Source organism: Dryobates pubescens, chromosome 19, assembly GCF_014839835.1.
Source record: "Dryobates pubescens isolate bDryPub1 chromosome 19, bDryPub1.pri, whole genome shotgun sequence".
Classification (NCBI taxonomy): Eukaryota; Metazoa; Chordata; class Aves; order Piciformes; family Picidae; genus Dryobates; species Dryobates pubescens.
Window position 1 is genome coordinate 22,567,444 of NC_071630.1, and position 27,473 is coordinate 22,594,916.

Sequence of the window (27,473 nt, forward strand, 5' to 3'; positions counted from 1 at the left end):
ACTCATCTTGAAGGAAGAAAGCTTGGTTCAGTCTTTAAATAATGTAGCACAACTTTATTCATTTTTCTGCTAACAATGACAAATTTAGGCAGTTTGTTGTGACCAGTTGTCTCCTGAGATAGCACAGCAAATCATTTCATGCAAACATCCATCAGACTTTAAGACAGAAATGACTTCTGGTCTCTCAAGCCAGAGTGGGGTTCAGTCTGACTTGAAAACGCATTACTTCACCACCTGGGTCTGCAGAAACCTAATTTGATCCATTAGCTCTTACCATTTTAATACCAATTCTGATGAAGGAACAGCACTGATGTGTAGCTTGTGTGCCTGAAAGGGGTAGGTAATCATCACCCACTGAAAACACCCTGAAAATTTGCCATAGTTGAGGAGGGTGACCTGTTACGATCGATGTTGGAGGTCAGCTGCAGGTAAGTACATTTTCAGTGTTTCTTCAAGACCACTGGAAAAGTTTTCCCCCCTTCTTTCCGGTTCCATCTCTTCCCTTTTGTTGTCAGAATTGCTTTATCCTCCCCTACTGTTTCTTGTAATGCCTTAAAAATTTTAGTTGGATTTGATTTCTAACTTCTTTTCTTCAGCTGGGTCCATCTCTGTTAAAACACAGTAACAGAGCAGCTGCATGTTCCGTGTGACTACACCTGCACAGGAAATTGGAGAGAAGTCAGAAGAACAGCCACCTACCTCAACTCTAACGACACAACATGCATCAGACTAATGAAAGTTTGTTGTCAAGAATGCTGCCTCACTTCTTTTAAGGGAAACAAACAATGAAAGTTAATATGAGAAATGTCTTCCACTCAACTTTTTAAAACAGAAGATGTTTGAAACTCTTCTGTTGATGTGCTAGGCTGCTGTTCTTAGGCACCCTGCTATGCACCTGAAGTGAAAAATCTTTTCTCGCTAAAATCAAGAGCATAAAACTGGAACAATAAAGTACAAAAACAAACAGCACCCAGGAAAGAGACAAGATTACCACGTATTTACAACTTCACTAGCTGCTTCAGCACCACATCCTGTTGTATTCTAAGATTGTGTTATAAACCTTCCCACATCCTTCATCGTGGTCATCTCACATAGTAACAATGACAACAGTGTACTGCTGAAGGAAAATGTCTACTTTAACTGCAGCAACTGGCAAAATACCAGTCTATGACTGACATGAAATCTATCTCCAAACACCCACTTCTGTAAAGCAAGGCAGTCACCTTGCATTACCAAGAATGTCCAGCCCCTTTTACAGTCATCTATCAACCTTAACAAAAAGGCTGTTCACGTGCTTGATTAAAGAGTAATGTATAAAAGCAGAATGAAATCTGCAGAAAGTGGATGGTCTTTTAAATATGCAGTAAATATAACCTGGGTGTAAAAACACATACAAAATCAGTGCACCCTTTCACTGGGTCTGGCTGGGGTGCAGCTAGTATTCCTTGTAGCAGCCCACACGGTGCTGTGTTTTGGATCTGCAGCTCAAACATGGCTGGTAACACACTGATGCTCTCGCGATTGCTGAACAGTGTTGGCACAGTATCAAAGCTTTCTTTTTTTCCCCCCTTTTGCAATCCCTTTGGATTTCCCCCCGCCTTGTCTTCAATTACTCCACTTTTATCTTGACCTTTATCTTCTCACCTTTGTTCTTCCTGTTTCCTCAATCATCCTGCTGAAGGGGTGCTGGTGAGCAAGAAGCTCTGTGGGTACTTAGGTGCTGGCTGGTGTCAGCTGACCACAAAACCCCTTTTCATCAACAAAGCCAGATGCACTTTTTAAATTTTCCTCTTCCCTAACCACACCTCCACCTACAAAGAAACTTACCTACAAGCTTGTTGATAAACTGAGGTCTCCTTGATGCAGGTAAATACACTCCCAAGAAAAAGACTGGAATTCCAGATAAAGCAATGGCAATTCCAATCAATGAATTTATAGTGTCACTATAGAGTGGCACTACCACCAGAAATACTGTACATATACAGAATATAATTGGGAAAGCCACACTCAGCTGGAGACAGAAAAACAGAAAAGACTGTTAGTGAAATATCTGTTGTCTACAGTTACAAACATTTTAGTGAAGAGTTCCAGACTTCCCTCTCAATCCCACTTTATGAAATGATCTGCTTTTCCTCTTGCCCATCTGCCTACTTGGAACCATAAGCAAGCTGCAGAATTATTTTTTGACAGAACTGCTGCTAAAAACAGAAAAAGTAATCAAGTATGGCAACTGCTGTGTTGAAAGAAAGTGTATGGCAGCATGAAGTGTTTTTAAGACAAATCCAAAAAAACCCTAAGGAAACAAGCATGACTTTTTCCTGTAGAGTATCAACTTAGTCTGAGAGGTGAGAAGAGGTTCAGTTATTGAATGGAAACATCATCAGAGGTAAATGTGCTCCACATTGACAGAATTAATTAACTTAAGCATTCCTAATTAGAGATTTCTAAACCAAGGAAAAAGGCTAACTACTCTGTTAGCCAGCTGGGACATTCTGCAGTTGAAAGAAGGGATATGCATTGAACTAAGGCATATTACAACTATCACTTATTTTTCATCTGGCAGACAAGCTGGCTTTCATGATAAAATGTAAAATGGAAGCTGCTTTTAAGTCCTGATCAATGTTTAACCTTTAGACACAGAATGGTCCAGACTGGAAGGGACCTCCAAAGGTCATCTAGTCTGACATCCTCAACTAGACCAGGCTGCCCAGGGCCTCATCAAGCCTTACCTTGAATACCTCCAGGGATGGAGCCTCATCCACCTCCCTGGGCAACCTGTTCCAATATTCCACAACCCTCATAGTAAAGAGCTTCTTCCTGATAGCCAATCTAAATCTGCCCTTCTCTAGTTTGAAGCTGGACATATATAGTCCAGATTTTAGACAGGGATTAGACAAGGATTTTAAACAATTCTGTACCAAGTATACATCACCTTAAGAGGCCTGGGTCGGTCTGGTTCCTTCCACCGCAGATATAATTGCCCAGCAATAGACAGACCAACAAAAAACCAGTAACTGAAACTGAAGTAATTAATAAGCTTGAAGACATCTTCAACAGCCAGGTAAATAAGGGTCATAAAACACTGTCAGAAAAGAACAAGAGAAGTTTGAAGCTTATTGTTCATGCTGCTTTTTGCCTTAAAGTACCACCTGATACTTCTTGGTGTATGGCATGATTTTATGCCCAAAAAAACCCCAAACAAAAATCAACCAACCAAAAAAAAAATAAATCACTCCCAGAAATCACTCTCATGACAGTGAATCTGAAGTTGTCTCTTGTGAGTTGTCAAAGTTTTCCTTTGTAACTCATATAGTTACATCTGAAGAGCTGAAAAGCACAAACTTACATTGAAGAGCAGCGCTGGCACAGGTGTGAACCTCCCTACGTGGATCATAGAAAGCAGATCAGGAAGGTGACCTTCCCGAGATCCTACAAAAAACAGCCTGGGGTAAAACAAAACAAAACACAAGCCAGAAAACAGATGTCAAGGCCACAGGTGAGAAAGAATGTATCATAGAAAAATCAAAGAAAATACTATTAAAAGTAAGTAATTACAGCACTGAAAACATTCTGGCTTATAGCAGAAGTATTTGGTCCCAACCAGAAGAGGTTAGCAGGTCTCTAAAAAAGGCCATCAGCCACATGCTCAAAAGACAAACACACAGAATTCTGTCACCAACTAAATAGTTCTATAGAGACTACTTCACCAGATCACATGCAAACTTGTTCTCAGTGCAGAAGCACTGTACATACATTCAATGGACAGCAAGGGTCTCAAAACACCTGAATAGATCTATTGAAAACTTCCACTAGTTACATCACTAATCAGTGCTCAGAGGGAAGCTTCTCTACTGTATCCTAAGCTTTTTGCTGCTTTTACTAATAGTGGTAGCAACCTGTAAACCTTTTCACTTGGAAAAAAAACTTAAAATATAGTGACTTTAAAAAGTCACTAAGTTTTAAGTAAATACATTTGGAAACAAAAAGTTGCTGATGTATTAAGTAAAATGGAAGATAACTCAAATAAGCAAAAGGCCTCAGGACTCACAGACAACACACATTTGATCTTGAACTGTCCTCAGCACACAGCCAGGAAAGCTTTGGGGAAGTAAGGCAGTGTTTGGGGTGTATGTACACACAGAGAGAGCTTTATTTTACTGTGCTTATTCATTGTAAGTTCCATTACAAAAATATTTTTGCCACTCTCTTAATAGACAAGCATAGCAGTAATGCACAAAATACTTCTGAACATCCATCAAATAGATAAGCACTACCTTGATGATGCTAGAATGGAAGCATTAAGTCCACCAAAACAAGAAAAGGCTACAGCAATGGGAATTGTCCAGCTGAAGATACCAAACACCTGGTCAGCAAAGGTCTGATGAAAGGGAAAAGAAAAAGGAAACATGAAAACATCTGCAATAAAGTATATGTGAAACAGTGACATCAAAGCTTTCACCACAAGTCTGTATAGAAAAACAGCAACAGAATAAGGGCAATCCATAATGCAGCTCAAAGAAGCACACAGCTTTTTAAGTTTATTTATGGAGTCTAAACAAGCAGAAACTTTTTTAGTCAAGCACCTGAATTCACATTTTCTGCTCACCAAGGAAAACAAAATGTTTTCAGAATCTTCTCACCCATCTTAATACATTTTATTATTTAACTGAACTACAGAACTCAAGTGTAACACAGTAACCACAGAGATTCAAGCACAAAAATGTTATTGCAGATCCCAGAAGGGAAGTCTCACATGGCAAATGGTAAACATAACCACCATCACACCTACATATAAAAGACTCCTAGAACAGTGTCTATTTCCCTTCTTCAGTTTCCTAAGCCACACGATCTTTTGCTTTAGCTCCACCAGGAGGGCTCTACCCTCACAAAGGACAAAGGACAGAGCAAGTATCTTATTAGCAGTCATTAGTTAATTTTGCAAGACAACACTGCAGGCCAATTGTGGTGACTTTCCATGACTGAGCTCTAGAAATTGACTGAGCTCCAAGAAACCAGAAGCATCAAAGCCAGCAGCTCAGAGACATCAATAGTCAGTTATCTGGGACCTATCATGAAAATTTCTAGGATACTGTCCTGGTCAATTCTGTTCAGCCTCCTGGATGGAAAACCAAAGGGAGAGAGACTTAGAATATCAAACAAAATGTCTGAAAAATGAGGAAATTGAAATTTAAAACATGAAGGCTGACAGCTACTCTAAATCTCATCTCAGTTTGAGCACTGTACATGTCTGAACATCAGCATACTTGGAGCTAGGCAGAAATTCATTCATGGATTTTCTGGGTGGAAGCATTCATATCCCAATTCTACCGACAGTTAAATCACTTCTATGATTTCTTCTACAGAAGCCCTTGTAACAAAAGGATTGTGTCTAGATAAGGCAGAATGAAATCATTATTTACAGAAACAGAAAGCTACATACTTTTGCATAAGTGGTATTCAAACAACCCCCAAAGATTTTGTGTTAGAACATTAGAAACACCTCAGCAGGGAGCAGTGATATGAGTATTTTAATGAACCTTGTGTTAAACCACTTTCTTGCTTCTGCTGCTTTATCAATTTTAAGCTACTCAGGCATAATAAGCATATATACTAGCTCAGGTTTCTGCAGGTCTGTCTTTTCAATTACAAAACTTTTCCTTCAGTTTTTCATGTTTGTGCATTATGAAACACCACACCCTTGACCTCCCCTTTGACTGGTCTTTGTCATAATATTTATGAGCTATGGAGTACAGTCAGAGTGGATTAATGTTGAGAACTAGCCTTTGTTTGTAGCATATAAAGTCATCTGAAATTAACAATGGCCAAATTTTGACTGAATTACCCCAGGAACAAGATCACCAGCAGCAGTGTGTTGGGATCTATTCTCTGGAGGACTTTCATAGGTCAAAAAGGCATACAAAGTAAAATATGGATTTTTTGGGGGTGTGTGTGAAATGAGTGATCGATTTTCAGGAGGCAAACTCCTGCATACATTGTCCATCTTCAAACCACAAATTACAGTAAAATCTACGGACATAAAACAAAGCTTGGCCAGCTGAAGCTTCCTGTTCTTTGTCTGCATTGACTAACTTGCATTACAAACATGCTGAATAAAGCACTTTTAAGTTCAGCATCCAACTCCACTTAGCTGTATACCATCATCTACACTAAAAAGTAAAATCTATTCCATCCTTTTGTGTAATTTAGTTGAGCCTTGGCAGTAGGATTTCCTGCTGCTAAGGGACAAAGCAAAAGCATATAATCACTTTACTGGGAGCCTTGCCAAAAGGTAAGTGTGTTAACTACCCTGATTCTTAATAAAGCACCTCTTTTCCTGACCTCAAAATGCAGCTTCAAGGCAGGGATGGAAAAAGGCACATGTATAGATTCCCACAGAAATTATACAAGCCAACACAAGAAAAGTATAGAACTACTAATCCATCTATGAATCCTGTTTCATGCTGAAATCAGAACATCAATTTAGCAAAAGACCATGCCATAAGAAGTGTGTTCTGTATGCCATGCATTACCCATTTTCAGTCAGTTGAAACTGAACAAGCAACTAGTGATTCACATTTACCATAGAAAAAGATTTCTGTTGGTCAAGAACAAATAATTGCTAGAAACCACTGTGCTTCTCTCAGATCCTTATTGGATCTAGATGCAGCTGTGAAACCTGGTCTCCTAAAGCAGAGCATAACCCATAATGATGCAGTGAATGAATTAAGACTTCTTCACAAGAAGAATGAGGACAAGATGAAAATTGTAATAGGCAAATGTTTAAATATTTTAAAGGATGATTTAGACCTGGATTGCTGATTTCCAAAACCAAACAGCAAATGAAATTACTTTAAACTGGTAAAGGATTTATTGATTTATAATACAAAGCTAAGACACAGAACTCAAAAAAGATGTTAGAGAATTAAGATGTTTAGTATGGTTGCCTAAAGAACAAGCATTCAGATAAATAATATTAACAGCTAAAGTTAGAGAAGAGGAAGAAAATGTATGAATGTGCTCTTCTGCTGCTGGATGCAAATTAGCTAATAGGTCATTTGAAGAAACTTTTTCCCTCAAAGGGCAAGCTGGCATTTGCTCTTTGCAAGCATTTTCCATTTCCTTTTGGAACATTTAGTAATGGGACAGTGTGGACTGTCAGATGTGGGACTAACCTCAGAGGCCATTTCTATCCTATAATGTACATCCAATCTTTCTAAGGTATGCTAATGCTGTTTCACACATCCTGAGAAACAGCACTCCCACGAGCAGTAAAAACCGCAGAGTTAAGGCAAAGATATGGTATCACTGCCACAAATTATACACAGATCAAGACCTTATAGACTCCAGTGTGTTCTGGATACAAGCTATATAATGTGTAACAACTGCTGATCCAGCTCCATGTCTAAATAATTAATTTCTTTAGATCTGTAAGAGTCAGATTCTTCAAAAGAGAGAATAAGCTAGCAACAACCTTTACCAAACACTGTTCTAATACTGTAGTTATTGAAATATTGAAAGCAAAGGGTGGAGCATTAACTTCAAGAGCTTAACTTTTCCCTAAGGGAAGTAATGCAAAGGAGTATTTTGGTTCAAAATGACCTAAGGAGTTCAACTTCGTTTGCCAAGTAGTTCTGCCTGCAAAATCATCTTTCAGCAAAACAAAGTTGAAAGGTACCTGAGTTTGGCTAAACTTTCTACTGACATTAACTAGCTTACCATGACAAGCAAAGACCATCCACAAGTGTTTTGTGACAAGATCTCACCCTCATTTCTAACAAAAACCAGCCAAGTTCATGTATTACTACCCAGACAATAAAAATACTTTTCTATCTCAGAGTATACTTACTAATCCTCCAACACTTTCATTTTAACAGCTGCCAAGAAAAGTCTTTGCCAAAGCTGAGCTCTACTCTCTTCTAAACAATGACAAGCCCCAAGATCTCTAGAGTGCTTCTTGCAGAAAGCACTACTGAAGCGTCAGTAAAAGTGGCCACAAAAAGCATTCAATGGTGTGCACGGCAGAGGGTTACTTCACATAAGACAGAAGGGCAGAGAAAAGTACAAAAAGCAGTCAAGTTTTCAAGCACAAACTACGTGCACTGCATCAAGAGAGAAAAAAAACAACAAACAAACAAAAAAAGGCGGGAAGGAGAAGAGTTAGTGGCTGCTTTCTGCTAAAACTGCCATTGTACACCCATGGATCCTCCATTGAGCTAGACCTGAGCAACTCCGCTTCAACTACCACCACTTCTGGGAGCAGTGAAGTGCATTTATGAAAACAAATGAGCTGGCAACAGGGGAAAGAATGGAGCATTCGCAAGGGTATGCGGAGGATGACAGAGGAGCCTACCTGGAGGCAGCTATAGCAGAAGCATTTAGTCCACCATAACAGGAGAAAGCCACCACTATGGGGATGGATTTCTTCTCAGGTTTCTTCTGAGAAAGTCTAAAGAGCAAGAAGGATTAAGAGATTAAATTGTCATCTCTGCTACAGTCTGACAAGTCCTGTAGTCCAGACTTGAACTATAACTGCTTCTAACAGCTAGGAAATAGTAAGAGAATTCAGTGGCTGATACAGCACTTGTAGTTACAGATTAAGTCCTTTTATGCCCTCCCATCCATTGGACATCTAAAATATACATACATACACGCACACTGTAGGAAGACATGCACCTGGAATTGGTCCCCTTTGTTGTGATTTTTTTTTTTCCCACCCAAACCATCAACAGGGAATAATAATGAAGGAGGAAGCTTCCAGCCATGCACTTCTCAGCTGAACTGCCCTTATTTCGTTCCTCCCAGAAGAACGGTCAAAAACTGAATGCCAGCTTTGTTTCAAGACGTGAATGCCTGATTAAACTACATTTTATTTTTATCTTGGGTTAGTCTGATCCCATGATCATCAACTGGTAACTTGTGAATGGTTTGGAAGAACACTTTTGTTGTCCTTTTAAAGGACAAACCAGCAATTCTATACAAATAGGCTGAACTAAAAGCAGCAGGAGTTGCCCCTCATAAACAGCTGCCACAACAAAATACACAGGATACTGCCTCACATCGAGTAATTCAGGAACACAGATGATTAGGAAGAGCAAAATTTATGTTATTAATTGCAAGGTGAGAACTGTTCCATCACACTTGGCTGCACAATAAAAGTGCACTTACAGACACTCACAAAAAAGTCAGACTGCACTGAGACCATAAGGAGTTGTGAGCACATGCTAGGCTGGCAAAGCACCAAACAGTAGTGATCAGATGGATATATGCAAAGAGAACATTATCTAACGTGAAAAAGAAACTTAGACCAAACTGTATTCGAAGATTATGAGGCATTTCTGCTAGGAAGACTTAAAAGACATCTGCAGAGCCTCTTAAAGTAGCTCATTTCAAGATTCTATTGCACGTGTGCACTTTTCCAGGCTCAGTTCTGTAACACTTAGCCCAAGAGCCATATACAACAGTACAGAGATTAACATATATGAGCAATCTGACTAGTATCTTGGAAGTGCAATTAGTTCTGCTTTGACTTTTCTCTTGAGGCAGAGAAAAAATGCATTCCAACATCGCAGGAAGAGCTGGCAGACTGTTTTCTTAATTTTTAGCTTCTCAGGTCTTTAAAGAGCTACTTCCTAAAGGAAACAAAGAAACTCTGATTTATGGCAACCAGGAAGCCACACATACAAAAAAAAATTCAACAAGCAGCTGAAGTCTTCTTCCATTGCCATAAATCATATTTTGTCAAGATACTGAATGACGTTTGGACAAAATTAGATTTAACATCACTTACATTAAAGGAAGGAAGAAGAGTGCACATCAAGTGGAAGCAACCAGAATTTTGCAACAGTGCTAAAGCAAGCTGTGTAAATGTTCAGGTTTTCTCTAATTTTTGTTTCAACCACCATTCTGTTGATTGATTCTACTCAGACATAATTCTCTCTATTATTGGCAATGCCTTTTCTTGGAGAAGGTGGCAGCACTCTGCAAGGTCCAGCATGAAATTCTCTTTTCCTTTTTAAGGCACTGTGTACAATCTTATGTTAGATAAACCAGCACTACTCTACTGCATTAATATATGCATGTGCACTGCATGTAACATATCTCTTCTGCATGGCCCACATCAAGATTACAGATGCCAGCTCTAACAGGAAAATTGTTTTGTTTAATATCTTCATGGAGGTGCTGAAGATACTTGATCACAGTCGTCTTGGGTGTTTATCCTGCTTGTAGCACTTTTAAGAGCTATCTGTAAAGGTTCAGTATTATTCCAATGTCTCTAACCTTTCTCATATTGAAAATATTATGTAGCACTTTGTAAAGTTCTGGCTCAGCTTTTCAGATTAGCCTCCAACACCAGAGTGCTTCTACACAACTGGCAACAGGAGTGTTGTATTGGTAGTGAATTAAGGCTAGCTCCAAGAAAGAAGGCAAATGACTTACTGAACAGCTGTCTTCTGAAAGCAATTGCCTGTGTCTAATGAAGGGTTCTTCCATTGCAAGGTACAGAATGTGCATTTCATCCAAAGGAACTTTACTAGGAAGTGCTAGTGCAAGCAAAGAAGGTGATCCTGCTTTGGCATGGAGGGTGGACCCAATGACCTCCGGAGGTCCCTTCCAATCCTTCCATGATTTTATGGCATGACACTGGCAGCCAAAGACAAGCAGATCTTCCTCTTCAGAAATGAAGCAGGTGACTGACCAAATGAAAGAAGAGAAGTAACACTCAAAAGGTCTAGGAGTACCTTAAGAATTTCTGGCTGAATTCAGTTTGAAGAAAGAGACTTGACATTTGTTAAACTACACACCAAAAGTTAAAAAAAAAGAGCTAAAACACAGCCTCCCACATTCCTGGTTCACAGAGGGAGAGGCATGTCAAAGCAAAGCAAGTTTGCTCTAGAATAGGACTACATCAAGGTAAATTGGATTGATCAGCACTGAACTGGCAAGATGGTATTCAGAGAGGCCACTGAAGTAGGCACCTTTATTCCAAGTCTACCAACAAAGCTGCAGAGCTCCAAGAAAGATGACAGCTATGCAGGACAACCAACTGTTTGCTTCAACAAGGAATCAATTTTACCTTTTCCAAGCAAAGGAAGTAAGCTGCCAAGTATCACCTATCATACTAACTCAGTCAAAAAAGAAATGCCCAAACACAGGAAGCTATGCACTGGCAATCTGTATGTTCTTTCCTGTCAGAAGATGAAGCAGGTCAAGCAGTGCTTGCAGAGCCAGCTGCCCTCTTCACAAACAAAAATTACACCACCTCTCAGAGGCAAAACCCCCACTTGTTCAGTGACAGGGGAAAATGAGGTAACATTTCTGACAAGTCAGCTGTGAAACTCTGACACAAAATTTTGAGAAAGGAAGCAATTTCTACATGATCAACAACTGTCTGAATTTGTTGAACTTCTAAGCTACTTAATTCAACAACAACAAAAAGCTTTTTAAAAAATTAGTTTCTTAGGCCTGACACTAGAAGTATACCACAATGAAGCTAATCCTAAAGCATCATTCATCACTTTGTTCCATATCATCCTTTGATAAGACTTTTTCCATCTTCTAGCCATCAAGATGAACAACATGCAGTGTGATGTGCAACTGTATTTCTTTTACTTAAAACTGTCATTGCTTGGAAACAGCTTCCCCTTCCCAGCTGAAAGCCTCTTAACTGAAGTGAATAGGAGAAAGCTAATCTATTTCTTCCCAAAATAGTAACAAGGAAAGATTATGAAGTTAACTGCTGCTTTACTACACAAAAGACTAAAATGCAGCAGCATTCATACCATGTTTCTGTATAAAAATAATTATTGTAATTTTCACCCTGTGAACTACACTGAGGGCAGCAAAACACTACAGCAATCTGTATCATGCAGACTATGTAGGCAGATCAAAGTGGCTCATTTTCATCTGATTAATTTTTTTGAATGGCTTAATTGTCACTTCCTTTCTTCATTCATCCACTGACCGCAATGCCTTAAGTCTCATAAAGATTCCACTGAGGATAATATTTTCTTACAACACCCAGAGAAATGTCACCATGAAATGTTTACATTTCTGTATTACGGGATGCTTTTCAAATACAGATCATTAAAGTCATCAGCTCTTTTACTACTTTCCCCCCCTCTATTCACTAGCGAACTATGGGTGCATCCTGAGTGTTCTAGTTAGGACTGCAAATGCACTTTTGAAGCAACTCTTCCAAATTAGCGCCATTAGGTTTTGGTTCACATTGCTTAGCACTGGGGACAAAGGGCACTTCCCTTTTAGAACAGACTAAATTGGAAGATGATCTTCAAGAGCGTAACTACTGCTCTCCCTTACTACAGTCCCACCACACAGAAGCAGTCAGTCCACAGGACCTCATCAGAAGTTAAGTAAAATACCCCTGAAGCACGCAGTGTGATGTCAGGTCCTCAGTGCTAACTGTACCACTTGACTGCCAGCTTTCCAGAGGCCCACGCTTGATTAGGAAGTCAAATAAATTCATATCAGCAATAAAAAGGAATCTTTAATGACTCATGTGTTAAACATTAAACTTCAGCTGCACTTTCACCTTACCATTCTAAGAGGGACACAAGTAGGGACAACCAGAAGACCACTGTTTGCCAGCTGCTGAGACTTCTATTGAAAGACATTTTCACTGAGATAATTACTTAAGTTTTTAAGTGCAAGTGTCTGGCAATCCTGAGATCTGGTGAAAAAGCAGAGCTCTCAACTTCCAAAGTCATTATTAGGGTTAAGTTCCACTAAAACTAGCACAAGTAAAACCTCTAATAACTTTGGAAATCACAAACATTTTTTCATTCTTATCCTGGTTATGCAGTATCTCTGCATGCAATTAGATTGAGTTTTCTTCTTGTCTCCTCCATGTTTGGATCTACCCTGTGCTAGAGAGGAAGACCTGTCCAGCTCTGAGGACTGCAGTTTCATGTAAAATTACACAGAATGGGTATATGTATAAATATATACACACAGAGAGAAATAAATACATACTCACTTTCCTTCAAGAACAGTTACATTAAGTGTATTTAAAATGATAAAAATTCAGGCTTGGGTTTCACATGTATAGTAAGGTTCAGGCATCAGTCAGTGCTCTTTTATCTCACTATCTATTGCTGCTGCAGTGCTACCACTTGCTGTGTACAGCATCACAGATGAGACAGGCCCAGGCTGAACCACTCCCCAGTCTCCCAGAGTGCATCAGGAAATGGATCTCATTCACCAAACGGCTGTACAGAATACTGTTAGGGGACAGGCTAGATTGGAGAATTTCATTGCTGTCAAGGAGTGACACCAATGAAATAGCTAGGAAAAAAACCAAACACAACAGTGTGTTGCTTTATATAAGTCAGGATGCACAGTGGATTGTGTATTGAATCTTAGTTTTGTCTTGATTCATTAATTGGAAACAAGAACTAAAAATTCCATTACCAGTCACTGAAGGAAGGTACTTTATGTGAGATACTAGATCCTACAACAAAAATAAATAGTCCTGGAGATTTTATCACTCCTTAGCATGTGCATACTGAAAATTACACATTTGATGTCCTTGTTTTGTTCTGAAATGTTTTACCAAGTTTTTCCCCAATATATTTTGTATTTCCATATTTCGGCTAAAAAGGCAAAGAACAAAGGTTTATTTACTTTCAATGCATTTTGATATAAACATCTGCATAATTGCATTTGAAATTACAAGGTACAGACCACATTTACCATGAGTTATTTTAAAAGTTTAAATTGAATGCAAGCATTTCTCAAATTTGAAAGGAAGTCAAATAAATGCTTTTGTGGAACCATCTGCCTAAATACCTGACATGAGAATTTGCTGATATGCTAAGCCAGTTTTTAATCATAGTAATCCTCTGTGGGAACAGAGTCAATACTTCCTTCACTTGGATATATTTAAAACTCTCTGTCCATTGTCTAAGTACTTACATTTTAGAAGCCAACTGGGAATCTAAAAAAGGAAGAAAGCTATTTCTTTTCCTCCAATTTAAATAACCAGAAAGAGGATTAAATTTTTCAAGTCCCAAATCTAAAGGATATAGTAACCAGAACTATCCAATTAATTCACTAGCTACAGGGGAAAAAAAAAAACAACAAAAAAACCAGCAAACCAACCCTTCACTTTTGCATAATGATTGGCTTTAAGTCTAAGACATGTTTTGACCAGCTTTTACTTTAAGAAGCTTATACATTTTAATTGGATTCAAACTTCTAATCATGCACAAAAATAACACATTCCAAAATATTAGAAGCTGTTGAAATTAATAAAAGGCTGGGAAGACAGTGATTTAAGTTATTTAAAAGTAGATACAAAGATAAACTTTTTCAGAGCTGAGCTGCAACACATCCATTGACACAGATACATGGCACTAGTTATTAGCTCAAGAGAATGTGTCTCAGTGGAACACTGCTCTGTGTCCTGCTCCAGCTCTCCAAATGCTGCACATAATAACACTACAAGTATTCTTCTATTTAGAATTAAAGAGTTCTCTCCTCTTGTACTGAGTGAAGTACTGGAAGAAAGCAGGAATTTTTCCAGTTTTGTGCCTCAAAATGAAATGCAGCCCTAAATAGTGAAATGTGAATGGTATAGCAAAATACCATACAGTCAACTTACCACTGCCACAGCATCACTAGAAAGAATGGCCTCAACATCCAGCACTGTATAGTAAGCTATATTGGTCAGAATATAGATAACAGTCACAATTGGCATAGACACTGCAATAGCCAGTGGCAAGTTCCTGTAACAGAAAAAACAAAGCAAACCCACAACACAGGGGGAAAAAAAACTCCATTAATAACATAATAAGTTTATTTCTTTGTATCCTTTATCTTAGAGATAAAAGGTATGAAGACAGAATAAAGATTTCAGAATAAGTGTCTCTGGAAGAGCTTTATTTCTTTTAAAACAAAAAATTCTAAGATAGAGTAACAAAACCACCCCCAAAATGAACCAACCAACCAACCCACCCCACAAACCCGGCTTTGCAATAACTTAAAACTTGAATGCTGTGTCAAAAGAGATTCTGTGAGACTACTATTCAAGTAGCCCAACTTCAGGGTCTCAGTTCTGCAATAACAGCCTTCCAATTTACATGCTTTAAATTATTTCCTACTGGCCATGTTAATTAGCACAATCAGAACCCGAAGGGGCTGAAGGTCACTGCACTCTTCCCTGGTAAATGCTTCTCTTCTAACATCTACTTCTGCAGCTGGTGCAGGTAGACCCACTAAGCCAAACCTCTATCTCACCTCTACTCATTACTGGAGAGAAAAAAAACAACCTAACTGTTCTGTGTAACTGCAGAAAGAGGTACAGAAGGCAGATTCAAAATTGCTGCAGTGCTAAGAATCCCAGAATGTGGTGCACTTCACTAGCAAACATATCCAGAAAGCAGCATTAAAGTCTAGAGTAACATGAAAACATTTCAAGCCTCTATATATAAACAGGCAAGATTTAGAGCTGAGAAACTCACAGCCCGCAGTCTGCAGCACCATAAGGAGGAACTCTGCAAAGCAGAGGCAGAAGCAAACTTATTTTTAGGTTTTGGCTTTTCTCAGCCTTATTCTTCCCCCTCTCCAAAGCTTGCATGGGTATTCAAATATCTCAAAAGGGAAAGCAGAAATGAGTTTTACACTTGCATTTGCCCCATTTGAAACCAAACACAGCATGCTGATGTGGATGAGTGTTTGCCATGAACATAGTTTTCAGTAATAAACCAACAAAAATCCAACAAAGTAGAAAAATGAAAGGCACTTTAGAAGCTTCCTCAAAAATTGCTTGGGGCCCAGAACTCCAGTTGGGTCTGCTGAGAAAGCAAAACACCAAACACACACCACTACCATCAATATAAATCATCACATTAGTAACTGTGAGTTCCGGTTCTGCTTCTGGGTTGCACACTCACAGTGAAAGACCTGAGAATCTCGGGGCTGAGGAGAAACAGAATTAGAAAACCACATAGAAATCCATTTAGAAGTGTTCTGTAATATAAGAAGCTGAGACGGCTCTTTAAGGACTTTGCATCATCCAAGATTAAAGCCAAGAGACTATTTCGAATGTGAACTTGAGGATTACAGCTTTTTGACTGGACAAGCATGAGGGCACTATGAACCAAACAGACATGAAAAATAGGTAATTCATGGAGTAATTTTATAGAAGTCTGGAATTTCTCCTCATTTACCTCTCAGGGTTTTTGATCTCTTCCGTTACGTAGTTGAGGGTATCCCAACCGGAGTAGGAGAACAAGGCAGAATAGAGTGCCAGGGAAATGTCTCCTATGTCAAAAGAAGATCCCTCAAAAGAGTTCTCGAAGTGCGATGAATAACCTGCGTGTGGGAGAGATGCAATGAAAATACAAACCCCTCAGAAACCCTAACTCCTTCACTGGTGCATATTAACCTCTTTTTCCAGTGCTGCTCTCTGCTTCAGCCATGAGATTATGTCCTATGGATGATAAACACCTTTGCCCACAATGGCACAGAAAGCACAGGCACATGAAGTTCAAACTTAGCTACAAACAGCTGGCAGTGACAGTACTCTGGCTAAGGGCAGTTTTTATTTTATAAATGTTATAATCTACTCCATCCTTTTACATTTCCCATCATTTAATCCATGTGGAAAACAAAGTTTACAGCTGATTTTAGGTAACTATGACCAACACCCCACTCCCCCACCCCGCCCCTAAATTTTAGCTATTAAAAATAGAAAACTGAGGACAATTATCAGAAGATATTTTTATTTTGAGACATACTTTTCCCAAGCTAAGACAAGAAGTGTGGGGTTTTTATCAGTATTTTTGAGAACTTGTGCCCTCTTTTGACTTTAAGCAAGTCAAGACAAAGCTCATCAATGGCAGTTTTGTATAATCAGATTATTTTACATATGCAGACACATGAAAACAAGTACAAAAAGTACTCTGGAACTCTCATATATAGTGCCCTGTACTATATATTCTGAAACGTTTAGGCTTCATCAAAACTGGCCAGGGAAATATTAGAGGCCTCCAAAATATCTCCTCTTATTTCTCTTTCTTCCTTTTTATCCTAATCAGGCACTCCTATGCCCTCGGCACAGACACGGCAGAGTAACTGCTGAGTTAGGAACAAAGGAAATAATGACACGCAAGTTAGTAGTGAAGCAGCTCAGTATCTACAAAACAAGGGATGGTCAGATGTGCTAAGGATGTTCCATTAGCAGTAATTACCTTGCCCGTGGACTTTCAACAATAACCAGCTAGAGCAAAGGAGACCAAGGAAAGACCTATACGGCAGCTTCAAATGCAGGGGGAATTTTTTTAAACTAACACACTCTCCCCAAAGGAAGAGCTAAGGACGAAACTAAGTTCAGAATTCCTCTGAACTTGAAGGCACAGTGCCCAGCACACACACACACACGCGTGCACTCTCTCATTTTTGCTTTCAGTTAAACAAAATTCATTTGGTAAAAACAAACAAACAAAAATATTCAGTTGATCTCTCTGAAGTAGTATGTTCCCTGCAGAAACCTACAGCTTTCTCTGTTCCCACTCTGTTTTGCTAGCTCTGTATTTTGCTGGTTTCATTTCCTTTATGATTTCATATTGCAGGCTGTAAATTCCACAATATTGCTGAACAATCACTTACTTTCTTTTACCCAGTTCAAAGTCAACGGAGATAGGGCAGATTCTCATGATACAGTACCATGATAATGCCCAGCACTGGTATTATTAGTGTCTTCAAAGTCGCTACATTATTTGCTAGCACATACAACATATTTTATAGTCTCTAGCCAGTAAGTCGGTTGAACTGATAAATACAAACCTTTGCTTTAAGTTTATAACTTACCCTGGAATAATTTAACAATTCCAGTTGTGATGATGACAATAAGAGCAATGACTTTAGCATAGGTGAATATATCCTGCACTCGTGTTCCCCATTTTACATAGGCACAGTTTATAAATGTTAGAAGACCTAAGGATAAAAGAAAAATGAAAAGAGTATTTGCACAACATTCACTTTAATTCCTTTTTCAAATATTTTCAACTATAATCTAAATATGCACTTACCTGATATACTAATACTTAGGTTTAACTAAGCAAACTACACTGGCAGTGAAAACACAACGGTTTAAACAAAACAGTAGGAAACAGATGCTCTGAGCACACTGTTTAAAGAGATGGAAGGAAAACCCTTCCCCTTCTCTGACCACACACCCATTTTCATCAGCTGAATTGTGTCACTATTCCTGAAGCTAAAGAAATTACCACATGAAATAATTAATTTCAATCTATCAGCATTCCGATCCACAAAATATTACCTAGAAATTCCTTTAGCAAAGATATAAAAAGAGAATTTGAGAAGTTTTCATAGCATTCCTTGCTCAGCTGAGGATGAGTTCAACATCCATGGAGAATGTGCAATCCTGAATATGGACACAGGGGACTCAATACTCTCTCCCAGTTGTACTGAACTCTACTACTAAGTGAGGTTAGAAAGAATCTGGTCAAATGACATACACTTTGCAGCTAATGCAATGTTAATTGGGATTTTTAAGAACTGGCAGCAATGAGTATTCTGAGTGTATTTTTCCCTCTATCTAAAAATAAACTAGCTTCAGACCTATTTCACAAGATGGTGATGGAACTTGAAATGAGACTTTCAGATTTCTCAAATATTTGGTAACAGTGGCTAACTAAACTTCCTCATATGATCAGTTTCCCCACACTGTTCTCGTGGCTGTCAACATTTTGCTTTTGCACTTACTACTTTTTCTGAAGTGGAGAGCCAGAAAACCTCTGCCTGCACTCAAATGCTGAACACTGAACAGGATTTGGTATCTCCAGTATTCTTTATTGGATAGAATACTAATCCAGTGCTTAATTTTCTTATCCAGATTATCATTATTGATTCCAAAGTTTTAATATTTTCACACACACACATCTTTTTTCTCCAGCTAGTATAGAAGTGGTTATATTCTATTATACTTTTTACCTCCAAACAACTTTATTGTACTATGCATTTTAAATATGCACATAGATAAAAACCAAACTTGATTGCTTGATGAGTAAGGTAGCAGAGGAACAAAATTAAAAGATCTGATAAATATTTTCCCTTTCCAATAATATTATGATATTATTAAGATAAAAATGAACTTAGCACACTTACCAAACTGAAAAACAATAATTTTTAAAAGGCAATAAAAGAAAGGTAATACTCTCAACAGTATGGCACTAGCATACTATACAGCTTGGGCAAGTGGAATAGCTGAACGGGATTCCACTGAGCTTGGCAAGATGATGGGAAAAAACAGTTGTATCAAATTTCAAAAGTCAGGACTGCTGCAGCTCCCAGGGAGCCTTCAGGAAAAAACAACACTGCTCCTCTCTGCTCTTCACTATTAATGATCAGCATTATCTACAGGGTGTATTTACTCACAGGGTTTATTTCAGCCTTTTTTTAAATAACAACTTTCATTGGGAGTAATTATAATTAACTTCTTTTAGTGAGTTAGGGCCTGGTCTCTGCTTCAAACTCCATCTCCTACATTTCAAAAGCAAAACAAAAAGAAAGATAATCGAGAGTCTTTGTTTTACCAAAATTAGTCTCTCATGTTCTGTTTCCTTTGAACTTTAATTATCATGTAGCTACTTAAAAGTTCCTGAGAACAGTCAAGTTTGGATCAGTGGCACCAGATGCTACCCACTGCCAAAATGATTGATAAAGTGATGTTGTGTGAGACTAAGGTTGATCTCACATTAGATCTAGTATTGTTACTACCACAATTTTTAAAAGAACAAAAACATACCCCACAACAATCCCAGCTGTTCTCACGTACAACCTGCACCTAACCAGCTACCAGCCATTTCAGAAATAAAGCACTAACTATACCCAGAACTAAGGGTTTGACACAGTACCAGTCCTGCCAGGCCAGGAAGGAGTGTAGGCTGTAAGAGAAACAGCTAAACAAAGCTGTAGCAGAGGGGTGAGTCACCAACATCTAGAGCAGAGCAGAAGCACTTAAATCAAAAAATGAACTGTCAAAATTATACCATCAGTGAGATTGCTGTCACGTGTCTCCACTAAAGAAAAAGGTGCTAAATCCCCTCTTAGCAGCAAGTGCAGAGAATTGCCATATTGTCTTTCTACATCTGCTACAGAATCATTTTAATTGAGTAATTTTGCCTTAATTTCTTGCTTTTTGCTAAACTGCCTTTTAGAAGGGCTAACTGCCCTCAGATGCGAGATACCTTAAATGGAAGCACGATTCTTCCTGAATCTCTGCCAGGATACCTTGGGATGGGTGCTGTTCAAGGAATGTGAACATGACATTACAGATCCTTCATTTCTTTCCTCAAGTTGTCACAACAAAATGTGGACACACATTTGGAAGAGAAGGAGGGAGATCAAGGGAATAGAATGGAGTACACTTACAGATCTTTTGAAAGAAGTTGGTGATTATTCTTCCTGCTACCTGGACCAGCACATGAGTGCTTTCCCAACAGTACCAAATTAATTTACCAAAGCAGAACACGAAGCTGAAGTGTTCACAAGTAGTTTCAGAGGTCAAATTTCTGTTGCACAAGCTACTTGCCTGCGTTTCCCATATTCTAGTCCTACACAGACAACTGTAAGAAGGAACATTTGAGCTATTTCAGCAGACTCCCTGTTGCCTCTAAAAGGAAGCAGCAAGGCGCAGCACATCTCCCTGTGGCACAGCACAGGCAGTAAAAAACTCAAGTTCTCTGTAGGTCAAGTTTTATGGTAATAGGGATGGCAGCTCCACAGCTCTTGATCTCCTGATAGCTGCAGGACAAAGGGTTGCCATACAGATTTCCTGAAGTGTATTTTTTACTCTTTACTGGAAATGAAATATATTCATATAAATATTTTTAATAGGAAATACCTAAAATGAACTAAGACACACAGAGTACAATCACACTGCCTCATTTTCTTGATACAGAGCTTTATGACAGGTACTCTTCTACTGATGTTACAGTTAATCACGAGAATAATCTTGAGTGGTCTCTTGAAACCCTCCCAGCGTAATTACTTAGGTATGTTCACACTGAGAAGTTATCATAAAATAAGTTACATTAGATCTGTTTTGCCAGTAACTCTTAGAGCACACAAAAACTATCTTCAAGTTTGATTTAATATACCTCTCTGAGGGGGGAAATAAAACCTTCCCCCCTCATTTTAGCCTGCTTCTGAAGGAGGAAAGGTAATTCACTGATTGAGTATCTGCAAGTTATTCATGTGCTGGAAATTCTTTCCCCCACTCTAACTCAGACCATTGCAGATTCAGTATGCAACAACTCTGGGAGTTTATACGATTTGTTTTAATAAAACTTAACCCTGGATGTAAAATTACCACAGTGAATTTCAAGAAATACTTACATTCACAAGCAGCTGCTATCAGACGGCAAGCCAAGTATGGAGGATCACAAGAAGGGAAGAAAGGCTGAACTATGTAGTTAGCAAAGGTGATGGCAATGATGGCCTGACTAGTTGGCTCAACAATTAAGAGTGATGTCCACAAACGAATAAAAGCAATGAAGCTCCCAAAAGACTCCAAGATATATGCATAGCTGGCTCCTGACTTTGTAATAGTGGTTCCAAGTTCAGCATAGCAGAGGGCTCCAAAGACTGAAAAAATCCCTCCAATTGCCCAAATTACTAAAGACAATCCGTAAGATTTGCTATAGATGAGAACTCCTTTGGGAGAGACAAAGATACCTGAACCAATCATGTTGCCTACTATAAGGCTTATCCCATTTATCAAAGATATTTCTTTCTTCAGTTGCATTGCATTGGGGTTTTCCTGTGTTTCACAGCTTGGATCTGTCCTGTCTGGCTTATTGACGGGGCTGTATTCAGCCAGTGAACTATGTGACTTCACACAATTTGTCCTTTCTTCCATTGTAGAAAGACTGTGAATTCTCCACGACTCCAAAACACAATCTAAAACAAAAGAAAGAAAGCTGAAATCATTATAATTTTTTTTTTTTTTTTAATCCCAGGACTTGCCAAATATTCTTTTCACCTTTCAACCCAATGATTTACAAATTGAGAAATTCCCTCTTGTTGCTTCCTGCGTTTTGTCGCACAAAGGTAAACCCACGCATAGTAAAAAGAACAGAAAAAACAGCCCCCACACAGCACATGACAAATTCCAATATAACAAGCTGGGAAAGGAACTTCTACCTTTAGGAAAACAAGCAACCAAAACTGAAGGAAACGCATAACTAAAGGATTCCAATGCCGAGAAGGAAGAATGAACCGATAGAAGCAAAGTGAGGTGATACACAAAAAGCAAACACCCTAAGACCAAGCTGGAAGTTCTAAGCATGAACATAGATTTATTGCAGGGCTAAAAAGACTTATCAAATTATTCTATTTACTCATGTAAGTTATGAGTGATCTAGTAACAGGGTCACACATATGATTAATGCAGTGTGTGTCCATATGAAGAGACACTTACTCCTGGATTCAACTGTTTGACTTTTAACTGACAGTTTGCTCCCTCCCTAAAACTATTCCCAGTTTAATTGCCCCATTTCTTGGAGTTATCCAAGAGTGCATGCTGTACATGAAAAAACCCACAGTAGTTTCCATCCAAAGTCTCCAATAGCATCTGTACTCAAAAACAGACATGAAATAAACTTTTCTCCTCTCCTTCAGAACTGACATTTGGAAAAGGGCCATCTTCTCCCCAAGTTTCCAGGATCTTCTCCTAGGATTTCCAACAGCAAGTTACTGCTCGTAACATTTATTAGCACAAGAATACATTGATAAATAGCAGCATTTCTGAGTAAAGCTCATTTTATAGAAGTAAGAAACAATCTATTCAAGAAATGGTCTTGTATTGAATCCACCTTAAACAGCAAGCGTACCTTTGATTAGAGGTTATCAGCTGTATAAAGAACAGGCCCCACATAATTACTAGAATGCACGGTCATTCACTTGCCCTGCTCCTCATAAAACCCTTGGTGTGTACTTCAACCACTTCCTACAGAACAATTAAAAACTCTGGGTCAATTAGAACAGAGCAGCTGATCTAGCTGGGGGGTGGGCAGGTTTTTGCACTTTTTTGTGGTAGCACTAATTTTACAAAAGGTTTTCCTTTTGTATTATTACAACAATAAACTTGTAAACTAAGACTGGGGGTGCTGCTAGACATGAGCAGGCAACATGCACTCACAGCCCAGACCCTGGCTGCATCCCCGGCAGAATGAGCAGCAGGTGGAGAGAGGGAATTCTGCCCCTCTACTCATCCCTACTGAACCCCCACCCATCGGGAGCGGGCCAGCTCCAGAGTTCTCAGCACAGGAGAGTCGCAGACCATTGGAGAAAGGGGCACAGTAATGATGAAAAGGGCGGGAAGCCCTCTGCTGCGAGGGTGGACGAGATGATCCTTCTCATTTCTTCCTGTAATACCTTTCAATGTACAACTTGCTCAGAGGAATTACTTTGAATACTTAGGCATTTTGAAGATTTGATTCAAAACAACTCAGCCATTCAAATTAAGTCAGATCTGCAGTTTTGCACCTCACGATCTGAAGCACACCGGTACATTTAATGACCAGAAACTACAGACCCTGCCACTATTCAAGCGCCGCCCCCTCAACGAGCAGCACCTAACTGCAGTTCTATGCAACTTCGTTACGGATGACCTTGACTGTTCCTGCCCTACTCTGCCTAGGAAAGAACAACCAAACTCAGCCTGGCTTGTTCTGTCGCCCAACACTTTCCTCCTCTCTGAGTCTGCCTTTGTTATTCCCAACTTCAGGTATCTGCTAACAACTACATTTGCATGAAGGTGTGGGCAGCAAATGGCTCACTCAAGATCTGGCATTTCATTCTTCTCTCAACCTTCTTTGGTTTATCTCCCTGAAGCCTCAGGGCGTGATCTGCTTACTTGCCTGAGTAGTGTGTCTTACTACACCGCCTCTATAACAAACAAGTTTGGGTTTTTTTCCTACAAGCACTTGACTTAATCTTAACTGGAACTAAAATCAGCAGCTTTGATCAGCTGAAAAAAAACTGCAAAGGAAGAGGTAGAGCAGATACTAGAGAAAATACAGTGAAGACACTACATATATTAAAATCCATGATTCTGTCACAAGGCCATTGCTTATGCAGAAACAGAAGACAGGCTTGGAAGAGAAGAACCGGAGATGAATAGTGTTTGTTTTCTAACACAAACCAATCCTGCAATAGTGCAGCTAAAAACACTGTTACAACAACCTCTAATTCTGCCAAAGCCTTGCCACAGGACTGCTACAGCTAACGCAGGCTTACGCCTTCACATAAGCTAACATGGATTTCCTCATCCTTCACCCTTGTGCAATACAAGTCTTAAACTTTTGTTTTTCCTTCTTTTTTGCTGATCATTGCAGCTGTGGGGAATCTTTTTGCTGATATGCCCAAGATTTTTTTTATTATTTTTTTTTTAACTGAAATGACACTGCTGTGATATGAAATCAGGACAGAGCGACCTGTAACTAGGATCACTTCACTGTCTCATGAAAAATAAGGCCTGATAAGGCCTCTCACAGTTTGGCCAAGTACCAAAGAAGCCAACCAAGGTTAATGTGCAGTTAAAGCACTAACACCATATTGGAGGACGGCTCTCCTTTAAGAGGAGAGAAAGAGGAACCATCTGCCAAGATTCCCCCTCTCTCCTACTGTGCAGGACAGCAGCTGACCTCTCATTTGTTCAACCTTGGATGAGCTGCAAGCAGGTTTAATGACCTGTAAGAAATACCAACCTGCTAAAAATCTTACAATACCTGCTCACTAGCAAAAATTCCTAGTGTTCTTGTCTCCACCTCCCACATCTGCCTTGACTGCATAAAATAGCTCTTGTAACACAGCTTTATATACGTATTCTGACTATTCACATATCCCAGCTGTAAAACTCCTGGTTTTGAACACAGTGATAGGCCCTTCAGTAAGAGTCAAGATTCCCTTACAGAGGTAAACAGCATGAAAGTCTTCAGGGAGTTACACACCAGCAGAACAAAGGTTGTAAAGCCTACATATTTTTGGGGCTTACAATGTATATATTTAGGCACCTCCGTATGAATATTTCAGTGGAAAAGGCTTAGAGTGTGTCTAGTATGTGTTTTTCTTGTTTCTGGGGAGAGAAGAATCGCTTCCCTGACATACACACAGTTAGCAGACAGGAAACCCTTACAACAAAAGCAATTCCCAATGTAAAGATCTAATCTGACTTTTGTGCTTATATATGCAAACATATAACCTTTAGAAGTATAAAGCCTGACATAAACCTTTGATGAAATAGAATTAATTGCTGCATCCCATTTAAAAAGGACAAGGTGTGTTTATAATCTTAAAAGGTATGAAAGAGCAGTTACTATGTCAGTGATTCACTTGATACGAGGATCGGTGATAGCAGTTAAGTTCTGACTATAAACACCAGTGACGCCGCTGCACGAGAGATATTCACCAAACACACACGGTCCACAGGTTTGGACAAATCCTGAATGAGACTATAAATATTAAATGAGGGAAACAACTATCATCAGCTTACAGATACTCGGTTACAGGGGCTCAGAAACTTTTCAAAATTTCCTAAAGTACCCCTCCTAGACAGATCCACCTCAGGAAAATTACCCCCAGATTAGAAACAAAGTCATTTTAAAGGTAGGGAACTGTGCTAGCTACAAGTGGAAAATAACATGCCACTATATCCTTCACACTTCTCATTTATTTTTATATTTCCAAGGGAGAAAATAGAAGCAAGATCACAACTAGGGACTTTGCAGCAGACAGTCTTGATTCAGGCAGAAGAAAGGTTAGGAGTACATAAGGAAGCTGCAATGAGAGCAACATCTGGTGAAATTAGTACAGTAACTCCCATGTAAACACAGAATAGTCAATAACAGTTTGTTCAACAAATTTATCTTACTTTTAATGCTGGGGCACAAAAGTGGAAACCTCTTAAAGAAGGGAAAAGTAATGCCAGAAGGCACATGCTTACCTATAAATCTATACCCATGTGTACTCTTCAGCCATAACTCACCGTCACGCCTAAACAGATGGCATTTCACTTCAAAAACACATGAACAATCAAAATCATTAACAAATGCCAGTAAGCAAAACCATGCTCGCCTGAGGGTATCACTAACCCCACTTCAGCTCCCTCCCATAGCCAGAGCAACAGAGCAGTTATAAATGCCATCCACCCGCCACCAACAAAACATCCTGTTATAAAGCAACCTGAGCACCAACCCTCCTACCTGCCTGCTGCCAAACTAAATAAAACACATGGCTCCAAAAAGAAACCACCCTCAAGTCGGGATGTAAACATATTTCACGCCTCTTCAACAGCCCGGGGAAGGCAAAGGCTGCCCTGGAAGGCGGACGCCTCAGTGCCGATGAGTGGGGCAGCCGCTGCCCTCCCGGGGCTGTCAGGGTTGAGGCATCTGCAGGTGCTGCCGCTGAAGCACCCTTTTAAAAACATATAAACACAGGATTATTAGTTGCACTGCCACCCCACACACCTGCGGCCGGCCCGGTTCGCCAAGGCCAGCAGCTACCGGATGCTGCAAGGGAGGCAACGGCGCGGAGAGGAGCCGGAAACCTCCGCCTGAACCGAGAAGAGCTGTTCGCCACCCCGGCATCCTCCCCCCTCCCAATCCTGTCCCCTCACCAAGGTGGGAGGAGATCCCGCCGTTCGCCGCGGTGCCGGCCCCGGAGGAAGCTGCCCGCCGGCCGTAGCGGCACAGCCGCCCACGTTACCTCCGCTCTCGCCGGCAATGCCGTTGCGTGTCCCGGGGATGCTCGCTCCTTGCTACACGACACGTGATGGCGGCCGCTCCGCCCCGCAGCCCCAGGCCCGCAGCAGCCGCCGTCGTCTCCCCTCCCCGGCAGGAAACAGCCGCTGCCTGAGGGAAACGCCGTAGGGCCCAGCCTCCAGCCCGACAAGCGACGGGTTTACCTCAGCCCCGCCGCGCCCTGGGCGTGAGGAGGGCGGCGAGTTCTCGCCCCCGCTGCTGAATGGGCGATCGCGCCTCCCACGCCTCTTGCCTTGCCGGGAACCCTCCTTGTCGTTTTCTTAATGCACAAGATGGAGAAGACCGTTGACCGTTAAGAAACCCGCGCCTTTACCCAGCCCGGGGGCCCGCGTCTGCCCCGGGTCTGCCGCGGGTCTGCCGCAGGTGGAGGTAGGCCCTGCCCTCACCATGAGATCCCTGAGCGAGGCGGGTGCCTCGAGGACACGGAGCTCCTCTGAAACCCGGGGGAGCAGCATAGCACAAAGTCACATGCAAGTGAGTTTACACATAAATGAGGGTCCTAAAAGAGTCGATGTACTTATATCCGATGTTATTTTGGAGTACGACTACTAGGTGGCAAGCACCATCCATAATGGATATGGAAATAAAAAGGGAATCCCTAAAACAATTCTCCCAAGTGTGTGCCTACCTTTGAAAGCGGCACAACCATACCCAAAATTTGACTCC

At 40.1% G+C, this 27,473-nt stretch overlaps 1 protein-coding gene across 1 annotated transcript; it reads right to left on the minus strand.

Annotated features, from left to right (window-relative positions):
- SLC7A6 (solute carrier family 7 member 6) lies at nt 1–26,740 on the minus strand. Its single transcript, XM_054169997.1, has 11 exons — nt 26,663–26,740; nt 25,991–26,059; nt 21,382–21,945; nt 17,830–17,955; nt 16,188–16,332; nt 14,621–14,744; nt 4,275–4,378; nt 3,347–3,443; nt 2,933–3,082; nt 1,828–2,011; nt 1–656 (listed from the first exon to the last, which is right to left on the minus strand). The coding sequence occupies exons 3-11, from the start codon at nt 21,902–21,904 to the stop codon at nt 562–564; spliced, it is 1,548 nt and encodes a 515-aa protein (XP_054025972.1). The 5' UTR covers nt 21,905–21,945; nt 25,991–26,059; nt 26,663–26,740; the 3' UTR covers nt 1–561.
- Between the last annotated feature and the right edge of the window lie 733 nt (nt 26,741–27,473).